Source organism: Heteronotia binoei, chromosome 2 (assembly GCF_032191835.1).
Source record: "Heteronotia binoei isolate CCM8104 ecotype False Entrance Well chromosome 2, APGP_CSIRO_Hbin_v1, whole genome shotgun sequence".
NCBI lineage: Eukaryota > Metazoa > Chordata > Lepidosauria > Squamata > Gekkonidae > Heteronotia > Heteronotia binoei.
The window spans coordinates 151,722,992-151,742,510 of NC_083224.1; the positions used below are offsets into that span (position 1 = coordinate 151,722,992).

General features: G+C 42.2%; 1 protein-coding gene across 4 annotated transcripts in view; it reads right to left on the reverse strand.

Moving 5' to 3' along the window:
• The window catches only part of FNBP1L (formin binding protein 1 like), an 85,195-nt gene that overhangs the window by 39,787 nt on the left and 25,889 nt on the right, over window positions 1-19,519 (reverse strand). For all 4 annotated transcript variants that reach the window (XM_060232247.1, XM_060232244.1, XM_060232246.1 and 1 more), the window contains exon 2: window positions 19,043-19,158. In XM_060232247.1, the coding sequence (XP_060088230.1) occupies window positions 19,043-19,158 (116 nt within the window). The remainder of the gene's footprint in view (window positions 1-19,042; window positions 19,159-19,519) is intronic.

Consider the following 19,519-nt stretch of genomic DNA (forward strand, 5'->3'; position numbering starts at 1 on the left):
TGCTTAAAACATTAGCACTCTTGCAATGTATTGTTTATTTAACAGTCTGATAATAGACACCTCTTGCTCTGAATTACTGCATCAAAATCTGGAGACGTCTATGAACATATGAAGCTGCCTTATACTGAATCAGACCCTTGGTCTATAAAAGTCAGTATTGTCTTCTCAGACTGGCAGCGGCTCTCCAGGGTCTCAAGCTGAAGATTTTCACGCCTACTTGCCTGGACCTTTTTTGGAGATGCCAGGGACTGAACCTGGAACCTTCTGCTTACCAGCAGATGCTCTACCACTGAGCCACCATCCCTCCCCTATGCTATACTCAACATAGCAATATAGCTATAGCAATCTTGAGTATACTGTTCCAAGGGTTGTTCAGGCATGTAAGCGGCAAACCTACTTTTGATTTACTAACATTCATTACAGACAGGAGCGGTGCTGGGGGTTTTGCCAACCCAGGCTGCCCCCAGGCCTGCACCTCCCCCATGGGGGTTGGATTGAGGTCGCTCCACATCTTTCGTCCGCCGGCTCCCGGGCGGTGAAAGGGGCAAGGGGGGTGGGATGTTCTGCCTCATTCTGAGGCTGTCTTCCCTGCAAAGGAAGGCAACTGGGAGTGAGGCTGTGCTGCTTCTTTAGTCCCCTGGCTCCTGGGTGGTGAAAGGGGGGGGCTGTTTTGCTTCACTCTGAGGCTATCTCCCCTACAAGGGGAGGCAGCCAGAAGCGAGTTTGTGCCACCTCTTTCGCCCGCCTGGCTTCCAGGTGAACAAAAATGGAGGCATGGCTTCGCTCCCAGTTGCCTCCCCTGCAAGACTGAAGCTGGACTCAGAGGAAAGCACACACTGGCACACCATCCTGCTGTTCTCAGCTTCCCGGGTCACAGACCCAGGAAGCTGAGAGCAGCAGGGGATGTGCCCAATGGCACCCTGTAGATTACAGAAATCTCATGATCAATGCTTTGAGCCTAAGACTCAAAGGAAAATATGAAATGGCTGGGCATTGAGAGCTTTATACATAAACTGCTTCATGTGCTGGTCAGCCAATGGAGAAAGTAGAGATTTCGGTTCTATAGCTTGATTAAGCAAGCCTGGCAAAGCAAGCTGCGATGCAGAAGGAAGCAAGAGAGGGAGAAGAAAGCAGGCAACGGTGAGTTGCTAGTGGGGCTGATAGGAGCGCTCAGGGGGCTGATGCTGGCCATGGGCCGCATGTTTGACATCCCTGATATATCTACCAGCAAAGTCTGGTCCCATCTGTGGATATCTAAATTCATGGACTGGGGCCACACCAATGCTGAACAGATTTTCCTGCAAACTTGGGGGCTCCCTGAAATGTTAAAAAATATAGTGTGTGGGGGGGGGAGCTTAAAGCTCTCCCACATTAAAAATGCATTGTCTGTGCGTGCACAGATATCACACTTAACTGTAAAGCTGGTGGCAGCAGATGGCAGGAAACTTTCTAGGCTCAGCCATGGTGGCAGCAGATGCCAGGAGGTTCACCAAGCCTGCAGCGGCTTCCAGATGCCAATGCCAGTATGGATACGTCCAGAGGCCTCAATGGGTGCATTTACACTACACTAAGTAATGTGTTGGAACTGGATTTTTACTGTGCAATAATAGTTGCAAATCCAGTTGCAAAATGCATTATTTAGTATAGTGTGAACTTACCCAGTGACAGGAAAGCCATTCCAGGTCCAGATCAGCTTCCTCACACCACAGCTGCCACAGCTGGTATGGAGGGGAGAGAGAGAGAGAGAGAGAGAGAGAGATGGGGGAGAGGGGTAGAAAAGGGGGGGGGGAATAGGTTGATAAAAAAGGGGAGGAACAGACAAAAGGAGAAGAGTTAGAGGCAAAAGAGAGACAGGGTAGGTTGACAGATAAGGGGGTTAAGAGGGAGAAGTTTGTTAGAGAAGGCGGAGAGGGAAGGAAGCAAAAGGGGAGGGGGATATACTCTCCCCACAAGGTTTTTGCAGGTCCACACTTATATGATCCATATTTGTATAAACAGTTGGGTATTTATGACCTGACTGATTTTATTATCTGACATGTTATGAGAGCTCAAGTAGAACACCTCACTTGCTGTTCCCTCTAAGCTGAGTTAGCATGAGCTAGCTCACAGTTTTTTAGCCTCCAGCTCACACATTTTTGTCTTAGCTCAGGAAAATTGACCCCAGAGCACAATTTATGCAGTAGCTCACTACTTTAATACCAGTAGCTCACAAAGAATTTTTGCTCACAAGACTCTTCAGCTTAGAGGGAACATTGCTCACTTGTCACGCCTTGCTTTCTTCAGTATATTAGAGAGGCAGATTTTTGAGCTTTTGGCAATATGCAGTTTACAAGTGGAGAGCCTGTGAAGTATTAGGTAGGGAAATAATTCCCTCTTCAAGTGCAGCTGTGCTAAACTCCTAGGTTAGGCAAGTAGTCACTTGCTCCCCTAACTCTGAACCTCATCGCTAACTGCTATGTAGTAAGCTGCCCACTCAGTCCTGAGTTCAAGTAGTACAAAGTGGGAAGGAATTCTCTGAGCTTGTAAGTGACCATGCTCTTAAAAACATAACATCCTGGTCTTGTTGTCAAGGAAAATTAGAGCTCCCTGATTCCAATCCTCCTCTAAAGATGTGATAAGGTCTCAAGAGCTCAACCATTTTCCTCCTCTCCCTCAGCTGCCCACAACCTTCTGTAGCTCCTAGATGACAATGAGTATGCTCAGCTTTTACTGATTTGGGTTTTTGGCCATCCAGTTAGGGTTTAAACTTACGTTTACCCTAAGGGCTTGGTCAGTTTAATTCTGCAAGATACCTTGGTCCCAAGATGGATTAGGGTCATAGAGAACAGAATTCATTATTATGGCCTTTCAAAACAATAGCTCTTACTTATGATAACGTTAGGGAGATAGTGAAACAGAATATTGGACGTTGTCAGACAAAATGACCTTAATAGCACAACCACATGGTGAGCTCTTACAGAATCAATCAACAGGGTGACCCCGATGCCCTACCTATACCGCTTAACAAATAATGAATATAGGAGAATGTTTACTCTTATGAGGTGGGACGTTCTCCCTTCAGTGGTGGTGGAGTGGAGATACAAAGAAGTGCCATTCCAGGAACGATTATGTTCCTGCTGCAATGATGGTCGATGTCATATTTGACTGTGAGGCTTATAATGATCATCGCAAAGTACTTCCATTTTCCACGGACATACCTTTTACCAGTAGTCAAAAACTGCAACTCCTTAAGAATCTTCTTGACGGTAAGAACCCTGAGGTTACATACAAATTAGCAAAATTTGGCTAACTTGCCACAAGAATAAGGAAAACTAATAATTCAGTCAGGAAATGGCTAAACACCTTTGCCAATCTGTTTGCTGTAACTGCCATGTTCTGTTCTATTTGTAGTTTTACATCAGTATTTTATGCCTTTTGTGTAAGATTTTATGGTCATTCAGTTTTAATTTTGTATGATTTTACTGCTTTAAAAGCTGGCTTAGGCTGTGAATAAACTGTCTGTTCACTGATTTGGGTGTGTGTGTGTAGGAATCTTTTTTACAAGCTAATCTTTTTCTACATAACTAGGGAGCCTCCTGAGTATTCAGAAATGTACACCTTGGCTGAGGGCAGGGCCCAATTTCACTTCTGACAGGAGTGATCTCTACCCATTAATCAGTTAAAAGACAAATAATTAAACAAGTAAATATTATTTTACAAACATGGGACCTACAAGGACATCTCATTTAACTCTTCTCCACTATTTCCTCGTTCCTCCCCTTGAAAGCCCTCACAGCCTCCCCTCTTTCCTGCTTCCTTCTCTCCTTCCCATCCATCAGTCAGCCCACCTTTATCTGCGCCCTCATCTTCACTATTCCCTCCCCCAGCAACCTCTGTTCAGAAAACCTGTGGCCCAGTTGTATGGTAGGAAACCCAAAAGAACTTGCAGAGGGCACCTCACATTCTCCTATATCCCCATATTATTTCCTTTTGCCTTCCACCTGGCAACCCCCTTATCTTCACCTTATCGTTTCTTTCTCTCTGTTCAACCCACCAATCTTTTACCTGTCCTTCAATCTTTAGATATAATTATTTACTTAATTTATACCCTAGCTTTCTTTACAATGGGATTCCAAAGCAGATTACATTATTCTCCTCTCCTCCATTTTATCCTCACAGCAGCCCTGTGAGATAAACAAGACCGAGAGCATGATACTGGCTCACAGTCTCTAGATCCAAGTATCCATGCTGAATCAGATACTATGATCCATTAATGTCCCTAGTTCCAGCCTATTTATATTTTGTATGATTTGTGAACTAGTGCTCCCCATTCATAGGCATCATTATTTGCATACCGGGGGATAGGCACAGGCAGAATTAGATGTATGAGGGAAAATAATTAATGTTTCTTATCACACCTCTCCTACAGGTGAGACAGATCTAGATAAAGTCCCATTTCTAAAATGTATCAGAAAGCAAGAATGCCAAATACATTATAGTACAAATACCAATCATTAAAAATAAAAAAGCAAAAATATCCTGCTTCAGCATCATAACCACACCTTCCTATAGTACATTTGCTATCTTTAATCTACACGTCCATTCACTCTCTTTAAACAAGTCAAAATGTTTTAAAATCTATCTCATCATTATTCAGATATAGCAACAATGCTGTAACCAAGCAACTGTGCAAGAGTCTTTTGAAGAGATTTTCTGCTGTGGTACAGATAAGAAAGGAAACCTATTTAACAGGAAAGCTAAGAAGCATATACATTCTTACAACTGGGATGGGCAATAACAGAGGGTCATAACTGCAGATTAGTATGTGAATGGTTTACCTAGCTCCCTCATCTTTGTAACATGGCAATATCTGGCTAAGTTCCTAGAAAGAGTGAAATGTCAGATGGAAAGTCTTCACACACAATTCTAGAAACAACAAAATGAAGAAGAGAAAAAAGTGCAAATAAATTGACACAATCAGCATTTGGGTGTAAATGGATTTACAATTCTGAGATTATATTTGTGGTCCCCTATCTCTCCATTTTGTTGGTCTTTTTCTCCTTTTAGCTTTTGTGACCAGTTAGTACCTGCCAATTACAACACAGGGCCCATTTTGACCATTTAAAGAATAACAGAGGCAAGAGAAGCAGAAGCAGATGTGCCTAGCCAAAATAAAAAAGTTCAGACAGATACTAAGAGGCACAATGTAACTCAAAGAGATATCGATTCATTCAAGTGCCAAATGTGTTTAGAGTATTATTAAAAAGATTTCAGCTCAACCAAGGTGATCTTGAAGCCATGATTCCTTGTCCTTGGAACATTCCTCCATAACACAACAAAAATTCAGTGACTGCAGCCTCTAACTACGGACATTTTCTTCAGATTACTTCCACTGCTCAAACTCTGGGTTATGTTACTAGAACCATATTTAGCATGCCTTCTCCCTACCCCAAGATTTGCCCTCCTATCTTTAGTTGCAAGTTTCCCAATGTCATGTGAACTCTCTTCACCTTGCCTCCATGAAATTAGGTAGCTTCCATCTAAACTCATTTGTACTCTCCTCCCCACTCCAAGCCTGGGAAAATCAAATCTTTTGCATGCCATTCTTCTTCAAGTTCTATAATTGGAATTAGTAGCTACCCCATAGGTGGGTTTTTGCTGGTTATCACTCCCGTGTGCTACTACAGAACCTTCTCATTCCTGACAGATGCTACCTGCCTGCCTTCATTCCCTCCCCACTTCACTGGATCCTTAGTTGGACTTGTTTGATGGAGCCAAAGAAAAAAGATCCAGAATGATCACCTCTCTCAGTGGCCCCAAACCCTGGGGTAGCTCTGACATTCCCTTTGGACTGTTGACTGATTTGTTGAGTCTGTGGGCACTCTTGGAATTTTGAGGACATTGAGTGGGCACCACCACCAAATGTCTACCATGGTGACTGGGTTCAATCATTAAGCACTGGGAGGCTCCCAGCCAGGTGTCCTGCCATGGTGAAAACAGCTGTTTACGAGTGCTCCCTGCAGAAAGAAAAGTCATCCTGCTCTCTTCCAAAGCACCTACTGCTCCAAAAAATTACCGTATTTTTTGCACCATAAGACTCACTTTTCCCCCCCAAAAAAGTGGAGGGGAAAGTATGTGCGTCTTAAGGAGCGAATACTGCAAAAAATTCACACAAATGCCTCTAAATTCACACAAACAGCTCTAAAAACTAGGTGCGTCTTATGCTCAGGTGCGTCTTATGGAGCGAAAAATACGGTAGCTATTTGCTTTGAGTAGATGGGAGTAGGCACCAGAAAATACACCATATTGGGGATCAATGGACTAAAAGTTTGGGATGTCCTTTCACCGAGAGATCAAATCTCTGGTCTCGAATCCTGGTGATATAGGAAACTATAGGCTGCTGCTTTCTACTCTGCTTCTGCAAACACCCTCCTCAATTCTCTCTCTTGAGTTTCCATGTTGCACTAGAGTGTAGTAGGCATTTGGGATATTTACAGATCATTGTTAATGTTCTAGTCCAGTGCTACTTGCAAGTTCAATAATATTCTGACTGCTTGAGTGTATCTCATATTCTGTTGAATAACCCCCCCTTTTTCCAACATACCCAGCTTAAAGTTTGCCTTCCAAAATTTGCTTAACAGCAATGTCTCTTACTCACAAATCGTTGATTTGAGTCCAAATTTCAACACAGGTGTTAAAACTTGCTGGTTATTTAAAAATAGAATTAGCAGTTCCTTTTAGGTCAAAAGCAAAAGATAGCAGATAAGATTAGCTTGGTTGAGCTTTTCTATGCTTGCTATTTTAGTGTGAAATAAACAGCAGGGTTGGAAGTCAGCCTACTCATGCAAACACATGCCTAACATACATGTGTATAGACAACAAGAAACAGTGAGGTAAATTTTATCATGTCCTCAGTTCCCCACACATCAGCAATTCGGGGGGGGGGGGGGTGTTGTAAGACATTTTGTTACAAGACTTAGCATTCTAGTTTCTCACAGTGCTGTATGAGCACAGTACATCTGCAAAATGAAAACTGCAGGAAACAGTAATCTGCATCACTTTCATCCTGCTAGCAACTCAGGCTACAAAGAAGCAGAGAATAATATTAATTGGCTTTAAAAACCCTTTGATTTCAAATCAATAAGATAAGTCACTTCAGATTCTGAGTCTCCTAGAATGTTACAAAATTCGTTCTTACAGAATAAACAACCACATTAATTTTCAAACTCCAACATGACTGGATGAACAACACGTATATGCAATTAATGCGCTGCCTTTGGCAAGCCAGCACTAGTCCTTGAGCCTTTGCTCAGAGACAACAACTTTGGCTAAAAAAAAAGTGCACACTACTTTCAACACAACAGGTGCACCTCTTCAAGAAATGAGAGGTTACGGTAGATGACTCTGGAGTAACCTCTGATTTCCTGATGGGAGGTGTACCTGAAAACTAAGCAGCAGCACAAGATTTCTAGACTGCTACTGCCATACTGCAGACACCTCAAATTATTTATCAGAGGGAATGGATTCCATCAGCTTAGTAAAGCAGGCAACCTTCTCCCAGCTGAAGAAGCTGAATATCAGTAGTCTAAAAGGTGTATCTCATTGTAAATGGACATTTATGAAGATGATAGAGCAGGGTTTCCCAAACTTTTCTTTCCCATGGCCCAGTTAGAGAGAGAGCGAGAGAGAGAGAGAGAGAGAGAAAGAAAGAAAGAAAGAAAGAAAGAAAGAAAGAAAGAAAGAAAGAAAGAAAGAAAGAAAGAAAGAAAGAAAGAAAGAAAGAAAGAAAGAAAGAAAGAAAGAAAGAAAGAAAGAAAGAAAGAAAGAGAAGCCATGTTGGAACAGGCCAGTGGACCATCCAGTCCAAAATGTCCACCAGTGGGGCCAGGGCACTAGAAGCCCTCCCACTGCTGCTTCCCCCCATCCTTAGCACCAAGAATACAGACAGAGCATCCCTTGCAGAGGGAAAAAGAAAGAAGGGGGACAAAGGGGGGGAAAGCCTTACTCACCATCAGATGACCCCAGCCAACAACAGTTCTGCCCAAGGGTCGTTTCGTTAAAAAAAAAAAATAGCCACTGGAATGCCTACTCCCCACCCCTCCTGGCTGAAAAAAACACACACCCCTTCTTTGCCACCCACGCCTCCCAGGGAAATCTCCCCAAAAGAACATACTGCAAGGCACATGAAAGCTCATACCTTGAAGAACACTTCATGGATCTAAAGTGCCAGTGGACGCAGCTTTTATCTCAAACACTGGGAGATGGGGAGAAGGAAGGAGAGGCAGCCCAGTTCCTCTCTGCACAACACAGAGACAGGGGAAGGAAGGAAGCCAAACAGAGCTCAGGCTTTGCAGCCTGTGTCAATCTTCAAGGCTAGCTTTTCTCTGTACAACACAGAGATGGGGGAAGGAAGCCAAATGGAGCTCAGGCTTTGCAGCCTGTGTCAGTCTTCAAGACTAGCTTTTCTCTGCACAACAGAGAGATGTTGGAAGGAAGGAAGCAGCAGAGGTCATGCTTTGCTGAGGGCGGGGCTAGCTTTGGCTTTTCTTGTGACCCAGTAGTGAGGCTTCCCAATCCTGCAAATGGGAAACAGTGTGATAGAGGAATAAGGGGGCAGTCCTTTTCAAAGAGAGGGAAAAATAAATGTCTAATTCTCAAACCTGTACGATATAGCTTTCAAGGCCAGGATTTATCTAGCAACATATTCTGTTGCATCAAGAAACAAATGTTTACTGCTGATCTGATTCTACTGATCTTACTCTACGTGGATATCAAATAGAAACGAAACTGGGCATCTCAGAGAGCTTCTTCAGAAGCAACCAAGAACATGTCTACATTTTCCACATCTGCAATGAACAGTCATAGCAATCAAACAGGACATTTGATTTCATACTGTCTATTTTTTCACATTAACCAAGTTGAGATTATATTAAGATGTGCAAATTAGAACAGGGGTGTCAAATATTTAGCCAAAGGGCCAAATCAGGTCCCCGGAGGGCTGTTATCAGGTCTGAGAGCAACACACTGTCATCTGCTTCATTCTTTCTCTCTCCCTCTCCCTCTCTCTCTCTTTCTTTCTTTCTGCATCACAGCTTGCTTTGCCAGGCTTGCTCAATCACAAAGGAGCTACAGAACCAAAGCCTCTATTTTCTCCACTGGCTGACCAACACATGAAACAGCTTATGTACAAAAGCTTGCAATGCCCAGCCATTTCATGCTTTTCCCTGGGTCTTAGGCTCAAAGCATAGACCATGACCCCCGCCTCTCACCTTGGCTGCCTGCTACTTGCTGCGCCACTGCTGCAGCAACTCCGAGGCTGTGCGTGAAAGCATGGCAGCGAGAACAGGACCAGCGCGTGCAATTCCTCTGCATACAAGTACAGAAGCTGGCCAGTGTCCCTGCACTTGAAAAAACTGAACTGAAACTATAAATTGAAATAAACTGAACTGAAACTTGTGTGCTGTGCTGCTTCCACTCCCAGGATATTTAGATTGCCCAAAGCCAGGGTGGGTGGGAGGGCCCAAATGGCGCCCTGGCACAGCATACTCAAGATTACTACAGCACAGACACTTTCCAGATTTTGATGCAATAATTCAGAGCAAGAGGTGTCAGTTATCAGAGACTGTTAAATAAACAAAACATTTCAAGGGTTTTTTTTTTAAAAAAACTTTGTGTTTGTCTGTGTTCTTTATAAAGTTTATATCTCTGCTCCCCGGCATTACATTTTATGACACGCATGTCTGCCCTGACAAGGTCTCATTTATGTCAAATCCTGCCCTCATAACAAATGAGTTCAACACCCCTGATTTAGAGAGTCATTTAAACAGAAACATAAATTCAAGGCCTGTAGCTAAGCTCTAAGAGTGTACAGAACTCACAAAAGCACTACTGATTTAAACACTACAGACTCTTTCCCAGACAGTACCTGGAATATGTAAGCATTTCAAACAGTTGAGAATGACCATTGGTACTTACCGTGAGGGGTCCTTCTCCTCTGAAGTCAAGAAGCCATCTCCTTGGGTTATTCCATCGTTACATCAGGGAGGCAGGAAAAACTTTTTTCCACTTCCTGTTGGTGCCTTCGGAATGACCCACTCCAGATCTGGGACTCCGAAAGCGGTGAGATGCCATTATGAACTGTCTAACTGAAAGAACACTAACAGAGAACATCATAACAGGAAAAAACTTCTAACTTTCACAAGCACCAGAGAAGAACAGAAAGGAAGAAGAGACAGCAACCGAATTAAATAAGTGACTAGTTTGATGATGATGGGAGGCATGAGATGTCTTCCTGACCTCAGAGGAGATGGACCCCTCACGGTAAGTACCAATGGTTGTTCTCCCTCTGAGGCAGAAGACATCTCCTTGGGACCTCCCGGAGCAGTGTCCTTTAAATGAATGAGTGGGATATCATCATCATTAGAGGGTCACAATGTGCTGTAAAACTTTTCTTCCAAAAGCTGCATCAGATGAAGCTAATGTGTTCAGCTTGTAGTGACGAATCACGGTGGAAACTGATGACTATGTAGCTGCTTTACATACTTCTCCCGCTGAAGCCTGGTTGAAAAATGCGATGTTGGTAGAGGCACTGCGAAGGGGATGTGCTATGATGCCCTGTGGAACCTCAAGCCCTGAAGACCTATAGACCTCCACGATACACATCTTGATAGCTGAACTGATGGAAGCTGTGGACATTTTAACACTCACCTTGGGTGGAGAGATATTAATAAACATGCAGTCAGCCTTGTGGATCAACTCTGTGCACAGAATGTAAATCTTCAACGCTCACCGCACTTCAAGAGTATGCCATATCACCTCTTGGGGATGTTTTAGATGAGGGCAGAATGTAGGAAGATAGATTTCCTGAGTACGATGAAAAAGGGAAGACACCTTAGGCAAAAAAGTTGGATCGGTCCTCAGAACCACCTTGTCCTTGTGGAAGATGCACAAGGAGTTGACCGATAAAGCGTTGAGTTCTGACACTCTGCAGGCAGATGTTACAGCCACTAGGAAAAGTGGCTTCGCATGAAGTGGCTTGAATGGAGATCTGGTGAGGGCAGATAGCACTGTGTTAAGCCTCCATGTAGAAAAATGGTGGACCTGAAGGGAAGCCTTGAAAGTAGCACCTTGAAGAAATAACTGGACATGTGGTTGTTTGGACAATCTGTACCCACCGATGGCTGGAATGACTGTGGAAAGTGCTGCTAATTGTCTGCGAAGGGTGGCTGGTTTTAAACCCGGATAGAGTCCATCCTGTAAAAAGGAGAGAATCGAGGCCACCAATGGATTCAGTGGAGAGATCTTGTTGCATCTACACCAGCATACGAACACTTTCCAGGTGGTATTGTAAATGTGAATGGTGGATTGACATCTGGAAGCCAGTATGGTGTCTAAGATCTCAGGAGTGTACCCTAGTTGGGAAAGGTTCTGCCGCTCAATTTCCAAGCAGTCAAACACAGCGAATCTGGATGCGGATGCCAAACTGGGCCCTGCTGAAGCATGTCTGGCTTCACCGGAAGGCGAAAAGGAGGTAGGACCGCCAGCTCCATCAGCGTCAAAAAACGACACTGGGGAACCACCAGGATTATCTTAACTTTCAGTTCCCGTACCTGGCATATGGTCTTTGAAATCAGAGGAATGGGTGGAAATGTGAACAGGAGACCCTGGGCCATGGAAATGTCAGAGCATCGGTTGCTTCTGCCACTGGATGGTAGTAAATCTTGTGAAGAACTGAGGCAGCTGGTGGTTCTGATACGTTGTGAAGAGATCCACTAGGGGATGACCGAGATGTTTGCAAATGAGCTGAAACAGGTCTTGATGGAGGGACCATTCCCCCTCGCTGATACCTTCCCTACTGAGCCAGTCTGCCTGGGTGTTGATCTCCCCCTTGATGTGCTCTGCATGCATCAAAAGGAGATTCTTCTGAGACCATAACAGGATCTTCATGGCTTCCTGATGAAGACGGTGGGACTTTGACCACCCCCCTGCTTGTTTAAGTATGCCTTTGCAAAAATGTCTGTCCATATCAGGACATGGTGAGAAGTGATGTTGGGATGGAAGGCATTCAGAGGATGCCTGATAGCTCTGAGTTCTAAAACACTGATTGGAAGTTTCTGTTCTTGTGGAGACCAGAGACCTTGAGCTGGAACTTCATTGAGGATCACCCCCCAACCCTGTAGACTGGTATAAGTGAAAATTTCCCTGAATAAAGGAGCATAAAACACCTTGTCCTGTTGCAGATTGCCCAAAGATGTCCACCAGTGAAGACTGTGCTTGACCTTTGCAGGAACCAACAGAAACATTTCCCTGAGTTCCATGATGGCTGTTTGGTATGGACGAAGAAATTTCTGTAGGTCTCTGGAATGAAGCCGGGCCCACTAAACCGTATCCAGACAAGAAATTAGGAGTCTCATCAGTTTGGCTAGGGATGACAGAGAGGAATGACATCTCTGTATCACTGATGCTGCAGCCTCTTGCACCCTCTTAGCTTTGAACAAAGGGAGAAACAGTGAGCTGCTGGTCGAGTCTATGATTACTCCCAGGTGTTTAATCCTCTGCTTTGGGATAAGGGAACTCTTGGAAAGGTTTAACATGAAACCATGGTCCTGAAGGCAACGTACGATAGTTTCCGTGTCCCAAATGGAATGATTGGCTGATCTTGGGAAAAACCCTGGGGGCTGTGGAGAGACCAAATGGGAGGGCTCTGTAGTGTCTGTTGCCCACTGCAAAACAAAGGAATCTCCGGTGATTTGGATGAATTGGAATATGCAGATAGGTGTCCCTCAGATCTATTGATGTCATATAGTTGACTGGCTGGATTGTTTCTGAGATGGATCTCAGCGTCTCCATGTGAAAATGCCAAAGTTTGATGAATCTGTTGAGGAACTTGAGATCCAGAATGGACCTCCAGTCCCCGTTCCTCTTCAGAACCAAGAATAAAATAGAATAGACTGGAGTGAGTCATTCTGAAGGCGCCAACAGGAAGCGGAAAAGTTTTTCCTGCCTTCCTGATGGAATGATGGAATAACCCATGGAGATGTCTTCTGCCTCAGAAGGAGAATCATGTCTCTCACCCAAAGGTTTTTAGTTTATGAAGATCAAAAATTTGACTTAAAGAGTTATAATAATAGTTTTCTCCAACACAATTATCTACTGCCACCCAAAACATACACAAAATGAGTCTCCTTTAAAAAAAAGAGGGGGGGGGGGTTCTTTGTTTACAGTATACAGCAAGGCTCAGTTGTAATTTTAAGGTCAAGCATGAGCACCAACAAGTAACACCTTGGAAGAGGAGAAAAAATTCAGAAGCAAATATTTACTCTTCCAAACCTGACTTGACCAGTATTTAAATGAAAAGTGTATTGTTAAGTGAGATAATGATCACCTGAGGGCAAGATGCAGCAGCCAACGAAAATGGAAACAGAACATTTATCTCACCCCTCTTTAATGTCTATTAGACCAAACCCTGTGATGACTCAGCATTCTGCATTTCCTCACCCCATATCACTGATTGATAATTGCAAAAAAACAAACAAAAACACCCCAGAGATTACAGAATCATAGAGTTGGAAGGGACCTCCAGAGTCATCTAGTCCAACCCGCTGCACAATGCGGAAATTCACAAATATCTCCCCACACACACCCAGTGACACCTGCTCCATGCCCAGAAGATGGCCAAAAAAACCCCAACCCACCTCCAGGGTCCCTGGCAAAACTGACCTGGAAAAAAATTGCTCCTGACCCTAACGTGGCAAACAGCTTTTCCCTGGGCATGTAAGAAGGGGCCACAAGAACTAAGCACTGATGCAACTCTTCCTGCTCAAGTCCACAGCATCAGCATTGCTGTCATATGGCCATCTAGCCTCTATTTAAAAACCTCAAAGGAAGGAGAGCCCACCACCTCCCGAGGAAGCCTGTTCCAATGAGGAACTGTTCTGTCAGGAAGTTCTTCCTAAGGTTTAGCCGAAAACTCTTTTGATTTAATTTCAGCTCATTGGTTCTGGTTCGACCTTCTGGGGCAACAACACAGCTCTACACCATCCTCTACATGACAGCCCTTCAAGCACTTGAGGATGGTTATCATATCACCTCTCAGTTGTCTCGTCTCCAGGCAAAACATACCCAGCTCCTTCAACCTTTCCTCATAGGACTTGGTCTCTAGTCCCCTTACCATCTTCGTTGCCTTCCTCTGGACACCTTTCAGCTTGTCTACAGCCTTCTTAAATTGTAGTGCCCAAAACTGAATACAATACTCTAGGTGAGATCTAACCAGAGCAGAGTAAAATGATACCATCACTTTGGGTGATCTGGACACTATGCTTCTGTTGGTACAGTGCAAAATTGCATTTACCTTTTAAGCTACTGCATCACACTGCTGACTCATGTTCACAATATGGTCCACTAAGACTTCTAGAACCTTTCTGCATATACTGCTGCTAAGACAAGTGTCCCCCATCCTATAATTATGCATTTGACTTTTCCTACTTAAATGCAGAACTTTACATTTATCTACTTTAAATTTAATTTTATTTTAGCCCAATTTTCCAGCCTGTCAAGATCATCCTATATCCTGACTCTGTCTTCTATTCGCTACCCCTCCCAATTTTTATAAGCATTCCCTCTATCCCTTTATCCAAATAATTTATAAAGATATTAAACAAAGCAGGTCCCAGGACTGATCCTTGAGGCACTTCACTTGTCACTCCTCTGCAAGAGGATGAGGAACCATTCACTAGCACTCTTTGGATGTGATTTTTCAACCAGTTACAGATCCACCTAACAGAAATAGGATCCAAACCACATTTTACCAACTAGTCAAAAAGAAAAGTATGTGGAACCTTATCAAAGCCTTATTGAAATCAAGATAAACAATGTCTATAGCATTCCCCTTATCCAGCAAGGTAGTAATTTTCTCTAAAGAGAGAGGGGGGTGGGGAGTGAAAGAGAGAGAAAGTTAGTCTGACATGTCTTGTTCTTGAGAATCTGATGCAAGTGAAGCAACTGTAATAGATAGTGGCGTATTTTTTTTAAAAACCCCCACACACAATCCAGCCAACATCAAGCACTTTGAAGTCCTATTTACTTAAGTTAAATAGATTTAAGCATGTTTAATTCTTCAATTGAAACCAGTGGGCCACCAACATGCTTAAATTAACTAAGCTGTTAACCAAAAACCAAGAACATTCCATTTCCATTAAAAGCTTTTGCAGGTAACAATGGAGTGGCAGAATTTTCAGCATGAAATCTTTGCAGAATACTAAGCATTCATCTGCACAGTTGCTAGAAGGAGAAACCGCCACATCTACACTGGAGTAATCAACATCTTATGTTTTCAATTTCAATTGAAGGCAAACAGATGAGGAAAAATAAAAGACCATGTGTCAACCATTTGGATCCTATTTAGAATTCAGACTAGTAGAAAGCATCCAGATAGTTTGTCAAGTTTCTAAATATAGTCTTTTAGGTAACAACATCCCCACTTGACTGTGTGAGAACTAAAAATTATATCATCAAACAAATAACATATCAGACTTCAATCCAAGTAGCTCCCTTTAGAGGTCCTGGTATATCATGTTATGGGACATCTGAGCTTTACTGGAAATCTGTATGATGGAAATTTAACTCTTCACTTCCTTTGCAAGAAGTTAAGCAAATTAAAAAAATCTTTCTTTGTATTGTCGTTATCCTGCAAACATCAAACATGTGCTAGGTAGCTTAACATAAGTTTAGATCTAACCATATATTTAATATAAAATATAAATATATTTAATTATATTTTTCTACAAAAAAAGCCCAGAAGGATTTTATTTGCATATTAGGCCACATCATCTGATGCCAAGCCAGTCAGAACTGTGTTCCTGTACATTCCTGCTCAAAAAAATCCCTGCATCTAACACAGAAGTGCTAATGTTGAAGAAAATGCTCATCTCTAATGGAAAAAAAGTAAAAAAAAGTTTTGAATCCAGTGGCCCCTTTAAGACCAACGAACGTTTATTCAAGGTATAAGATTTCAAGTGCAAACACACTTCTTCAGATACAGTGAAGCAGAAACAGAATTTTCTGAATGATTACATATAGGAAAGGGGGGGGGGTAGTTGCCAGGAAGGGCCAATTAGAGTCAAAACAGAAACAGAAACAAAGTTAGAAATTACTAATCAATACATATTTACTTTATTTAATTATATTTTTCATTCCCCCCCCCGGCAAGCTGGGCTCAGCGTGGTGACCCAAGGTCTCCTGAAAATGACCGGAGCCACCAGCGCACCATCAGAGCCAAGTAGGTAGAGGATCAGTAAATTATCATGCAGTATAATGACAATGTTTAACAGAGTCAAGGATAAAGCAGGAATAAGCCTAGTTTATATAACCATTTGTTTGAGTTCAATTCTGGGGCAAAAACTGAAGGAAACGAATATGTCAAAATTAGAGACTGATGCACCCTTAATTGTAGAATGCTAAGAGTAATCAACTGAGACCTGCCATCTGTCTTCTCTCAAGCATTGAGGCAACTTTACAGCATCTTCTTCATCGAAGTGGGGTAATTGGCTGTGCAGATTTATCACCCCTGTTTCCAGATCAGATAAATATATTCTAATTTCTACTATTCATTATGTTACATAACAATCTACTATTCCAATCTATTATTGCAAATAACAGATAAAATAAAACTTCTGAGGGATTGGTGAGAATACATATCTAAGGAATGAATGAGCTTAGTGTATGTAGTGAGATAAGAAACCAATATAATTGTTAAATTCTGGGGATTCGATTGTTCCGAATGTTGTAATAACTTGCCACTCAGCAATTTTGCTTTCTGGTCAATTCTTGCAGGTCCTTTGCAATAAAACAGCTACTCTAAGATCACTGATTGAATGTGCTGGATGGTTGAAGGGTTCTCCTACAGGCTTCTCAGTCCTGTGATTCATGATGTCAAATTTGTGTCAATTTATCCTTTGGCATAGAATTTGACCTGTTTGCCCTATGTAGAGAATAAGCCTAATATGAACATGGATGCAGGTACCAGAGCTTGCAGTAAATCCAGCTGCCAACTTTGCTGCCACATACACCCAGACAACACAATCACTGGACCCAACAACATCAACTACATCATATCAGGCTTATTCACATACTCATCTTCTAATATTATATATGCCATTAAATGCTAGCAATGCCCTTCAGTTCCCTACATAGGGCAAACAGGTCAACTTCTATGCCAAAGAATAAATGAACACAACTCAGACAAAATGAAAGCACAACACATTAAGAATCACAAGAATAGCAGAAATTGGAATCTATATCTGGTTTGGGGACAGGGAAGATAAATATGCATGATGGGGTCTTCTCAGAGTTGCAGCAGACCTTTCTTTACAGCTCATTTAAAGCCCAGGAAGCATATTCTTATTCAATCCTTTGAAGCTCGGAGGCTGCTGAAGTTCCCTGCTCCTGCGTTTGTCTTTGTCCGCTTCAGCAGGAAGCTGTTCTAGGCTTGCAAAGCTGCAAAGAAAATGTGGAATGGATTTTCCATTAAGGTCTCTGGGTCCAGTAGTCTATCTGAGTGCAGAGACCTTAATGGAAAATCCATTCCACATTTTCTTTGCAACTTTGTCTGTGCTGTAATGTATTTCAATGGAATGGAGCACAAGTAGTTTCACTTTCCAGGGTTCATATGGCCAACTGAAGCTGTTGTTTCCTGGAGTTATCTCTTTGCAAATAATGGGGCTGACGCTTTAAGCCAGTTTGTCTCTGCTGAATGGACCTGAGAACTGGTGCCTGGTGAGTACTCTAACCTAGGAATTTACAGCCAAAGGGGAAATTAAACGGGAGAGCCACTGCCAATCTGAGTAGACCCGGGGGCAGGGGGAGAAGCTTGCGATGCCCAGTCAATTCATGTTTTCCTAGGCTCAGAGCATTTTATATTTTTGGTTTATATTTTTACTTTCTGCTGTGATCCTTGTGTTTTTTCTTGATGTTTTATTTTAAAAATTGCGCCAAATCCCACTATTCCCCACTTGTGCATTTTAAACAAAACACTGCAAGGTTTTAAAGCATGTTTGTAATTTTTTTAAAAAAATCTTTAATTGTGGTTTGTATATATTCTTTATAAAGTTTATATCCCCCTTCGGCGGGGGAGGGCGGGATATAAAAATAAATTTACCTTAAATTTACCTTACATAGCATTACATTTAATGACGTGCATGGCCCAGCCTCACAAAGTCCCATTTATGTCAAATCTGGTCCTTGTAACAAATGAGTTCAACACCCCTGTAGACCTCAATATGCTTAGATACTATATGAAACATATTTCCCTTTCTTTAACAGTGTTCCAAGGAGGATTTGCAGTGGGTTTTTGTTAATGTTAATGACTATGTGTTTTTTAAAATCATTTTATCATGTTTTATTTTGCAAGGTATCTGAAGACCTCATTTTCTGAATACATAACTAAATAAACAAGAACAGGAAAACAAAATTCTGATATATGAAGATTTATTTGAAGTTGCCACCACTATCCCATGAAAAAACACTTGCCTCTTCATCTGGGCTAATGATTACAGTGGACACTTCAAAGATAACCTAATTCCATTTTTGTACACACAGCTTTACAGCCATATGGGAAAAACGCTGCAGCTAAATTTTAATTCTGAAGGTTTTCAAGCATCCCTCAGTGTGGCAAAAGACTGAGCAAGCCACAACAGGTCCTGAAGATGAAGAAGCAAAGTGGCTCAAGGGTGTCCAAATCTGCCTTGTTTGGCTTGCACAGTATGTCATGATACTTGCTGTTGCACAAGCCCTTTTTTGTGTATTGTCAATGAAGAACATGTCTCTGCCTGTACTGCACCAGCTAACATGGGGGATATTACCAGGTCAGTCAGAAGCATCTTTATAGCAAAAGTAAACGATTACCATAAAGAAGAACTGGTTTTAGCTAAACCAATCAAACGTGTTTACAACAACCCTCAGCAAACTTTCTTGGAAAAGACCCACTAAGCTCTATGGAAATTACATTTAACTAGATTGGCTGAGGTACGAGATAATGAACAAAGATAAATTAGCAACAAAAACTTACCTCAGTTGCTTTGCATAATTCTGTTCAATTTCTATCCTTTCTTTGACAAATTTTGCATATTTTTCCAAGAAGTCGATGCCCCACTGTGTGTGCTTATCTAAATTATCAAATTGATCCTTTAAAAAAAGAAAAAAGAAAAAACCTGCATTATATCAAGACAAACAATAGTGGCAATAGTTGTTATTTATAAAGCACATAACCAATTGGGCACAATATAAAATGCACAAAAAGACAATCCCAGTTTCAACATGGAGGTTCCACCCTCCAAAAATATATTTAACCTTCTTTAAAAATAAGCTTAACTGGCATTAGGTCTTGGGTCAGTGATTTCTGTAAATTCGTTTTACATTGACTGAAGCAGCACTTACTTTTGCCTACCAGTTTCATTAATTTATCCATTTCCTCCACACCCATTCATAGGTGTTTTATGATCCCCACCACCACCTTCATTTCTATATTACAAAACTCTTGGTGTTT